The sequence below is a fragment of the Falco naumanni genome, chromosome 18 (assembly GCF_017639655.2).
Source record: "Falco naumanni isolate bFalNau1 chromosome 18, bFalNau1.pat, whole genome shotgun sequence".
NCBI classification, from domain to species: Eukaryota; Metazoa; Chordata; class Aves; order Falconiformes; family Falconidae; genus Falco; species Falco naumanni.
Genome location: NC_054071.1, coordinates 4,406,433 through 4,415,986, shown reverse-complemented (window position 1 = coordinate 4,415,986; position 9,554 = coordinate 4,406,433). Strand labels below are relative to the sequence as shown.

General features: G+C 69.7%; 1 protein-coding gene across 2 annotated transcripts; it reads left to right on the top strand.

The window, feature by feature from the left end:
* Window positions 1-2,836: 2,836 nt before the first annotated feature.
* On the top strand, window positions 2,837-8,048 carry LOC121098924 (transcription factor CP2-like protein 1). 2 transcript variants are annotated; one of them, XM_040617438.1, is made up of 15 exons: window positions 2,837-2,919; window positions 3,537-3,685; window positions 3,787-3,860; window positions 4,535-4,666; window positions 5,123-5,229; window positions 5,346-5,499; window positions 6,352-6,462; window positions 6,549-6,646; window positions 6,719-6,773; window positions 6,906-6,999; window positions 7,087-7,177; window positions 7,297-7,376; window positions 7,450-7,595; window positions 7,751-7,802; window positions 7,875-8,048. In XM_040617438.1, the coding sequence occupies exons 1-15, from the start codon at window positions 2,837-2,839 to the stop codon at window positions 7,910-7,912; spliced, it is 1,464 nt and encodes a 487-aa protein (XP_040473372.1). In that variant the 3' UTR covers window positions 7,913-8,048. The 2 variants fall into 2 exon arrangements, with proteins under 2 accessions (XP_040473372.1, XP_040473371.1); XM_040617437.1 differs by having other exon boundaries at window positions 7,297-7,595.
* The last annotated feature ends 1,506 nt before the right edge of the window (window positions 8,049-9,554 follow it).

Sequence of the window (9,554 nt, the reverse complement as noted above, 5' to 3'; positions counted from 1 at the left end):
CCCCCCCCCCCCCAATTCCCCCCCCCCCTCCCCTATTTGACCCCCCCAGCACCCGCCTGCGATGAGCTGCCGGCACAGCTCGCACTGGCAATGCTTCTTGAAGATGTACTGCTGGAAGCCGTGGGTGCGGGGGGGACACGGGGGGGTCCCGGGGCTCTGCCCCCCCCCCGCCCGGCCGTGGGAAGAGGCTCTCCACGCTCTTGCTCCGCAGCAGCGTCCGCAGGGACAGTGACCGCTTCAGCCGCTGCATCTGCCGGAGGGACCCCCCCCCCGCTGGCAGTGACCCCCCCCGCGGTGGCAGGGGACCCGGGAGAGGTGGGGGAGACCCCCAGGGATGGCAGGGACCCCCCTGGATGGCAGTGACCCCCCCAGGGGTGGCAGTGGGCCGGGAGAGGTGGGGGAGACCCCCAGGGACGGCAGTGACACCCCCAGGGATGGCAGGGGTCCCAGGAGAGGGAGGGGGGGACCTCAGGGATGGCAGTGACACCCCTCAGGGGTGGCAGGGGGCCCGGGAGAGGTGGGGGAGACCCCCAGGGATGGCAGGGACCCCCCCGGATGGCAGTGACCCCCCCAGCGGTGGCAGGGGGCCCGGGAGGGGTTGGGGGGACCCTCAGGGATGGCAGCGACCCCCCCGGATGGCAATGACACCCCCCCCCCCCCAGGTGTGGCAGAAATCCCGAGAGGGGCCGGGTGGGCCCCCCAGGGATGGCAGGGACCCCCCGGGTGGCAGGGACCCCCTCAGGGATGGCAGGGACCCCCTGGGTGGCAGGGACCCCCCGGGTGGCAGGGACCCTCCCAGGGATGGCAGGGACCCCCCCAGGGATGGCAGGGACCCCCCCAGGGATGGCAGGGACCCCTCAAAGGGTCGCAGGGATCCCGGGAGGGGCCGGGGGGGACGCGCTGGGGTGGCAGGGACACCTCCCAGGGGTGGCAGGGACCCCGACCGGGGGTGGGGGGACCCCTCACAGGGCAGCAGGACCCCAGCCCCCCCCCCCGCCCCCGCCCGCGCTGCACCAACCCAGCCCAGCCGGGGATGCGGGTCAGCGGGGCCGGGGGGGGGGCCGGGGCTGAACCCCCCCCGCGACACCCCAAAGCGGCTGGAAGCGCCCAGGACCGGGTGCACGGTCGCCCCCCTCCCCCCCGGCGCCCCCCCCGTGCCCCCCCCGGCCGTACCTTGGTGCCGGGCCCGGCCCCGGGGCCGGGGGGGGGCGGCTGGGGGGGCCCCGCCGGTTCGCTCTCCCCGGGCGGCTCCGTCATGCGCCCGCCACGCCCCCGTTCCCCCCCCCCCCCGCCCCCTCCGCTGTCGCGACAGCGCCACGAGCCGGTCGTGACAGCGCCGCGCTCAAGCTTGCTGCCAGCCCCACCCCGCTGGGGGGGGGGGGATACAGGGATATGCTAATCTTTGGCTTCCCATTGGCTGCCGCGTCCCATGGGGCGGGGCTTGCCCCCCATCACCAGGCGTCGCATATGGGGGGGCACTGAGGGGGACCCCCCCCCATGGACAGCGTGCGGGGGGGGCAGCACCCACAGGCCCCCATTTGTACCCGGGGGGGGGGGGGGGCAGCACCCACAGACACCCCCCCCCCCCCATTTGTATCCGTGGGGGGGGCAGCACCCACAGACCCCCATTTGTACCCGGGGGGGGGGGCAGCACCCACAGACCCCCCATTTGTACCCGGGGGGGGGGGGGCAGCACCCACAGACCCCCCCATTTGTATCCGGGGGGGGGCAGCACTCATAGACCCCCCATTTGTATCCGGGGGGGGGGGGCCAGCACCCACAGACCCCCCATTTGTACCCGGGGGGGGGGGGGCAGCACCCACAGACCCCCCATTTGTACCCGGGGGGGGGGGGGGGGGCTTACCCAGGGGTCCCCCTGTTTGCACCCTGGGGGGGGGCAGCACCCATTGCCCCCCTCATAATGGAGGGGGGGGGTGTCAGCTCTCATGTGCCCCCACATTGTCCCTTGGGGGGGGGGGGTTGGGCAGCACCGATTGACACCCTCCCATTTGCATGCGGGGGGGGGGGGGGCAACACACATGGACCCCCCCCCATTTGCACGCAGAAGGGGGGGGGCAGCACCTATGCACCCCACACCCCCCTCCTTGGACACCCCATTCCCCCTCCCCACCATCCAAGGGGGAGGGGGGGCAGCACCCGTATCCCCCCCCACCTCATTAACACCCCATACCCCCTTCTTTGATATCGGGGGGGGGGGGGGCGTCGGTGCCCCCCTCAAGCAACCCCCCCCTTTTTCTCCCCCAAATGAGCCAAATTGGGGGGTAATTAGAAGAATTAACGTGCAGCGGGGGCTGGCACGGGGCGGCCCTGGCTGGTCGCCCTGGACAGGGTGGACTGGAATGGCTGGGGGGGACGACAAGGGGGGGGGCAATGTCCTTGGCTGGGCTGGGACAAGGGGGGGGGGACACAAGGGGGGGGGGGCAATGTCCTTGGCTGGGCTGGGACAAGGGGGGGGGACACAAGGCGGGGGGGCAATGTCCTTGGCTGGGCTGGAACAAGGGGACAGGGCATGGTTGGGGGGGGGGGATGGACACCAGCCCCGCGTGCCCCCCCCCCCCCCCCCCCCCCCCCCCCCCCCCCCCCCCCTCGCTTTGTATTAACAACAAACAAAAGGTGGGGACCCCCCGCGGGACCCGCCCCCCCTCCCAGTATTTACTGTCAACTCCCTAAACTGGACCCAACTGGGCCCACCCCTCCCTCGCCCTATAAAAGTGGTGGTGGGGGACACACCAACCTGTGTCCCTCCCTGCTGTCACCCTCTGTGCGCGCGTGTGTGTCCCCCCCCCCCCGCGGGGAACCCCCCCCCCCCCCCACCATGCTCTTCTGGCACGGGCAAACTGACCACTACTGGTCCAGCACTGGGGAGATGTACCCCATCCCCAGCCCTGGGCTGCTCAGGTACCCCCCGCCCCCCCCACAGCATCCCTTGCTTTTGGGGAAACTGAGGCACAGCTGAGCACCCTTTTTTTTTTTTTTTTTTTTTTTTTGGGTGGGGGGATGTACCCCATCCCCAGCCCTGGGCTGCTCAGGTCCCCCCCCCCGCAGCATCCCTTGCTTTTGGGGAAACTGAGGCACAGCTACAGCACCCACATTTTTTTTTTTCGGGGGGGGGATGTACCCCATTCCCAGCCCTGGGCTGCTCAGGTACCCCCCCGCCCCTCCGCAGCATCCCTTGCTTTTGGGGAAACTGAGACACAGCTGAGCACCCTTTTTTTTTTTTTGGGTGGGGGGATGTACCCCATTCCCAGCCCTGGGCTACTCAGGTCCCCCCCCCCGCCCCCCTGCAGCATCCCTTGCTTTTGGGGAAACTGAGGCACAGCTGAGCACCCTTTTTTTTTTTTTTTTTTTTTTTTTTTTGGGTGGGGGGATGTACCCCATTCCCAGCCCTGGGCTGCTCAGGTCCCCCCCCCGCCCCCCTGCAGCATCCCTTGCTTTTGGGGAAACTGAGGCACAGCTGAGCACCCACCTTTTTTTTTTTTTTTTTTTTTTTTTTTGGGTGGGGGTATTTCCCACAGGGACCCCCCCGTGCTGCCCTACCTGAAGGAGGAACCCAACGGCGTCTCCACCTCGCAGCCCCCCTGCCCGGCTTTCCAGTACATTCTCTGCGCCCCCACCTCTCCCGCCGTCCGCCACCACCAGGAGACCCTCACCTACCTCAACCAGGGTGAGCTGGGGGGGGGGGGGGGCGGGGGACACCCCAGGGGGTGGGGTCCTCCCGCTCTCTGCGGGCTCAGCACCCATTTTTGATGCCCCCCCCCCCCCCAGGGCAGTCCTATGAGATCCGCATGGTGGGGACCCCCCGGGTGGTACCCGGTGGGGAGGGGCGGAGGATGCTCAAGGTGAGACTGGGGGGGGGGCGCCCCCAAAATAGGGGGGGGGGGGGCTCGGGGTGTGTCTGGGGCAAAGCTCGGAGGTTCGGTCCCAGTTCAGCCCCAGTTCAGTCCTGGCTGAGCCCCAGTTCAGCCCTAGTTCGGTCCCAGAACAGCCCCAGTCTGGCACCAGTCTAGCCCCAGTCTGGCACCAGTCTAGCCCCAGTCCAGCCCCAGTTCACCCCCAGTCCAGCCCCAGCTCAGCCCTGGTCCAGTGACAGTTCGGTCCCAGTCCAGCCCCAGTGCAGCCCCAGCTCGGCCTTCCTAGTCCAGCCCCAGTTGGGCCCTCCCAGTTCAGCCCCAGTTTAGTCCCAGTTCAGCCCCAGTTTAGTCCCAGTTCAGTCCCAGTTCGGCCCCAGTCCAGCCCCAGTTCAGTCCCAGCTCAGCCTTAGTCCAACTCCCAGCCCAATCTCCAGTCCAGCCCCAGCTCAGCATCAGTTCACCCCCAGTCCAACCCCAGTTCAGCTCCAGTTCGGTCCCCCCAGCGCAGCCCCGGTCCAGCCCCAGTCCGGCCCCAGTCCGGCCCCAGTTCACCCCAGTCCAGCCCCAGTTCGGTCCCAGTGCAGCCCCAGCTCAGTCCCGGCTCAGTCCCAGTCCGGCCCCGCTCAGCCCAGCCCCCCCTCCCCGCGGGGCCGTGGGCTCAGCCCGCGGGGCCCGATCCTGCGCGCAGAGCGTGGTGCGGGTGGTCTTCCACGACCGGCGGCTGCAGCACTCGGAGCAGCAGCAGCTGCAGGGCTGGCGCTGGAGCCGCCCGGGGGAGCGCATCCTCGACATCGGTCAGTGCCGGGGGGCGGGGGGGCTGGGGGGCTGAGGGGGCTCGAGGGGGCTGGGGGGATCTGGGGGGACTGGGGGGCTGGGAGGGGTGGGGGTCTGAAGGGTCTGGGGGGTCTGGGGGGATCTGGGGGGACTGGGGGGGCTGGGAGGGGTAGGGGTCTGAGGGGTCTGGGGGGACTGGGGGGATCTGGGGGGACTGGGGGGGCTGGGAGGGGTGGGGGTCTGGGGGATCTGGGGGGATCTGGGGGGGCTGGGGGGGCTGGGAGGGGTGGGGGTCTGAGGGGTCTGGGGGGTCTGGGGGGATCTGGGAGGACTGGGGGGCTGGGAGGGGTGGGGGTCTGAGGGGTCTGGGGGGATCTGGGGGGACTGGGGGGGCTGGGAGGGGTGGGGGTCTGAGGAGTCTGGGGGGATCTGGGGGGACTGGGGGGGCTGGGGTCCGTGCTCACCCCCCCCCCCAGACATCCCACTCTCCGTGGGCATCCTGGACCCCCAGACCCACCCCACGCTGCTCAACACGGCGGAATTCCTGTGGGACCCCTCCAGGCCAACCTCGGTCTTCCTGCAGGTGGGAGCCGGGCCTGACCCGGGGCTGGGGGGGCGCTGGGGGTCTTTGGGGGGGCCCTGGGGGGTGGTCACGGCAGCTGCCCCCTCCCCCCCCCCGCCCCCGCTGCCCCCGGCCAGGTTCACTGCATCAGCACCGAGTTCACGCTGCGGAAGAACGGGGGGGGAGAAGGGTGTCCCCCTCCGCATCCAGATCGACACCTTTGGGGTGGGGGGCAAGGGGGACCCCCCCGAGCACCTCCACTCTGCCAGCTGCCTCGTCAAGGTGTTCAAGGTACCAAGGGGGGGGGGGCACCAGTGACCCCAGGGTGACCGGTGCCCCCCCTTCCTGGGAAATCCTGCTCTGAGCATGGGGCGGCGTCTGGTGGGGGGGATGCAGGATGGGGGGGTGCAGGGGGGTCTGGGTGCACGAGAGGCTGGGTGCGGGGCGGGGGGTGCAGGAGAGGTGGGTGCAGGGTGGGGGGATGCAGGATGGGGGGGTGCAGGGGGGTCTGGGTGCACGAGAAGCTGGGTGCGGGGCGGGGGGTGCAGGAGAGGTGGGTGCAGGGTGGGGGGATGCAGGATGGAGGGTGCAGGGGGGGTCTGGGTGCACGAGAGGCTGGGTGTGGGGCGGGGGGTGCAGGAGAGGTGGGTGCAGGGTGGGGGGATGCAGGATATGGGGGTGCAGGGGGGTCTGGGTGCACGAGAGGCTGGGTGCGGGGCGGGGGGTGCAGGAGAGGTGGGTGCAGGGTGGGGGGATGCAGGATGGGGGGGTGCAGGGGGGTCTGGGTGCACGAGAGGCTGGGTGCGGGGCGGGGGGGTTGCACCAGGGGCAGGGTGCATGGGGGGGGGGGTGGGTACCTGCCAGGGTGGGTAAGGTGGGTGCACTGGGGGCTTGGGTGACACAGGGGGGTGGGTGTCCAAGGGTCTGGGTGCAGGGGGGGTCTGGGTGCAGGGTGGGTGGGTGCACAAGGGTCCATATGCACGGGGGGGTGGGTGCATGTGGGGGTGGGTGCATGGGGGGTGGGTGCATGGGAAGGTGGGTGTACTGGGGGTCTGAGCATCCCAGGGGTCTGGGTGCCTGGGGGTCTGGGTGCTGGGGGACCTGGGTGGTCCCGGGGGCCAAGCTCACGCCCCCCCCGCGCAGCCCAAGGGGGCCGATCGGAAGCAGAAGACGGATCGGGAGAAGGTGGAGAAGCAGCCGGGGCTGGAGCGGGAGAAATTCCAGCCGGCCCACGAGAGCACGGTGCTGAGCGAGGTGGGACCCGGCCCTGGCACCCCCCACTGCGGGCTGGGAAGCCCCCCGAGCCCCCGCGCCCCCCTGAGCCCCCCCTCCATCCTCAGTGCGCCCCATGGCCGGACGCGCTGGGTGCACCCCACAGCCCCCCGGGCACTCCAGGGCTGCCGTCTCCTCACCCCTTCAAGCTGCTGAGCCCTGAGAGGTAAGTGGGACCCCCCCGGACCCCCACCCACCGCCAGGGTGCCCTGCTCAGCCCCGGCCCCCCTCCCCGCAGGGGGTGTGTGTCGCCCACCTGCGCTGCCGAGAGCCCAGCGGAGAGTCCCGGTGAGGTGAGGGTGCTGCTGGTGCAGCCTGGTGCCCCCCTGTGCCCCCCCCCGGACCCCCAGGGGGGGGTTGGCTGGGCTGGGAACCTGCCCGCTGGGTCCGTGCCCTGGCTGAGGCTCCCATCCTGCTGCCCGCAGGTGCTGAGCCCCTGCGCATCCCCCCTGGAGACGCAGCAGTGGCTGCACAAACGCCGCTTCTCCGCCTACGCCCGCGTCTTCGCCAGCTTCACAGGTGAAGCCACGGGTGGCCCCAGGCTGGGGAGGGGGGGACAAAGCCAGCCCCTGTGGCTGCCCCCCACCTGAGCCCCCCCACCCGCAGGCGCCGACCTGCTGAAGCTCTCCCGCAGGGACCTCATCCAGATCTGCGGAGCCCCCGACGGCATCCGCCTCTGCAACGCGCTGGCGGGCAGGTGGGCTCGGGCAGCTCGCGGGGCCCCTCGCCGCCTCTTCCCGGGGACCCCCAGGAGCCCCCACTGTGCCTGGATGGATCCCACCCCCCCCCCCCCAGACCCCCTTCTTGCCTCCGCAGGTGCCCGCGGTCCCGGCTGACCCTCTACGTCTTGCGGGAGCCCACTGGTGGGGCCGAGGGCGCGGAGGAGGGATGCTCAGGTACGGGGGTTGCACGGGGCAGCGCAGGGGTGGAGGGTCCCTGCTCACCGCCCCCTCCCCATCCCGTCCCCAGGGCTGTACCAGGAGGTGCACCTGGAGGAGCTGACGGTGGCCGAGCTGACCGGGAAGCTGGCCGAGCTGCTGGGGCTGCCGGTGGGCCAGATCCTGCGGCTGGCCCGGCAGGGACCCTCCGGCATCCACATCCTCATCAGCGATGCGGTAAGGACCCCTCGGTCCACCCAGCCCGGCTCCTTGGGATCCCCAACCTGCTCCCGTGGGCACCCCTCACTGCAGCGGGATGGGGGTCTGGGCTCCAGGATGGGACACGCACCCCCAACCTGGCCCCCCCCCCCCCCACCCCCCCTGCCCCACAGATGATCAGGAACCTCCTGGATGAGACGTGCTTCATGGTGGCCATCAGCAAAGGTAACGTGGTGGCCGTGGGCAAGCAGAGCTGGGCAGGGGCCGATGGCCCTGGCTGAGCCGTGTCCCTGGCAGCACACGGCCCGGAGGGGTACCACCTGGTGCTGCGGTAGGACCTGGCCCCCGGAGCTGTGTCACCCCTGGGAAGGGACATCGCCCACCGTGCTGGAGCGAGCTGTGCCGGGATGGAGAGAGGAGCCCATGGCTGGCACCGTCCCGGAGAGCCAGCCCTGCCAGTGCAGCTCGCCATCCCCCCATCCCCGCCAGGCTCCCCATCCCCCCATCCCCCCCAGGCTCGCCATCCCCCCATCCCCCCCAGACTCGCCATCCCCCCATCCCCGCCAGGCTCCCCATCCCCCCATCCCCCCCAGACTCGCCATCCCCCCATCCCTGCCAGGCTCACCCAGCCCCTCATGCAGTGGGGCGAGAGGCGCGGGTCCCGTCCTGGCTGCTGGCTGGCCTCCATCCCTGTCTCCATGCACTGATGGCAGCCGCGTCCCCAAACCCTCTGCATCCCCAAACCCACCATGTCCCCAAACCCACTGTGTCCCCAAACCCTCCGTGTCGCCTTCGCCTCGTCCCTCTTTTGTATTAAAGGACGGAGGGAGCAGCCTTGAGCGTGGCCTCATCGCTGCGGCACCTGCTGGCCTTTGGGCAGGGGGTCCCCGGGGTCCCGCACCCACTGTGGGGCACAGCCCCATGGTTTTGGGGAGCCCCTGGGACGGGTTGGGGACAGCCCCTGTCCCCCAGCAGCAGGTGAGAAGCAGGGGTGGTGCTGGGACCCCCCCCGGACCAGGGCTGCCATCAGGGGGTCGGCAAACACTGAGAGCAGACAGCAGCGAGTGTGGGGGGCAAGGGCAGACCCAGGCCCACAGACCCATCGCTGGTGGGGGCAGGGAACACCCACGACCCTCCCCAAAACAAACACGGGTGGGGGGAGTCGGGGCTTGGACCCCCCAGCCCCTTCCCCACTGCCCCATAGTCGCACCTGGTGTATCACAGACAAGTGACAACCCAGCTACATATATATATATATATATTTACTTTTAGTTAATGGCATTATTATATCCACACAGCGTCAAGGAAAGCACAGATTACAGTATCATTAAAATAATATTTTACAGTTCTCTCTATAATATCTACATATATAATCAAGGGAGTGTATGACAAGGTTCCAGCTCGTGTGTCCAGCACCCCAGACTGACCAGACGCCCTGAGCCCACCCCAGTTTAAAAATGCATTAAAAAGAGCGGGATGGGGCAGCCCTGCCCCCCATCACGGGGGTCTGCGGGGACAGGCCCCCCCACCTCCGCCGGCCCCGCTGGGCCAAGCAGCGGGATGGGAGCGGAGCTGGAGGATGAGAGCATGGACCAGGGGGGGTTGCATAGAGGAGGGGGAGTAATCCCGGCTTAGCAGCCGCTGAGCTGACGGTTGGGGCCAGCCAAGGGAAACCACGGTGAGCCCAGAAGCACCGTCAGGGATGGAGGAAGGTCCGTGGCTGAAGAGCCCTGGGGAAAGGGCAGGGTGCTGGGGGGTGCTGCATCCACCCCCCCCCCCCCCCCCCCCCCCCCCCCCCCCCGCAGCCTGGGTGCCCTCCTGGGGCTGTACTTCCTTGTCTCTTAAAAAAAAAAATATTAAAAAATCAATAATAACCTCCATTTAGGTGAAGCCAGGCAGCCCTATGCACCAGCTGCCAGCACGGCCAGCACAGCCCACCGTGACAGCCAGCGCCACAGGGCAGTGCCAAGGGACCAG

Bases quoted from the DNA above. Each gene is read 5' to 3' on its own strand.
- LOC121098924 (XM_040617437.1), top strand. From the start codon at position 2,837: ATGCTCTTCTGGCACGGGCAAACTGACCACTACTGGTCCAGCACTGGG. The intron at 4,667-5,122 runs GTCAGTGCCGGG...CCCCCCCCCCAG, and splicing joins GGAGCGCATCCTCGACATCG to ACATCCCACTCTCCGTGGGC. The intron at 6,774-6,905 runs GTGAGGGTGCTG...TGCTGCCCGCAG, and splicing joins CAGCGGAGAGTCCCGGTGAG to GTGCTGAGCCCCTGCGCATC.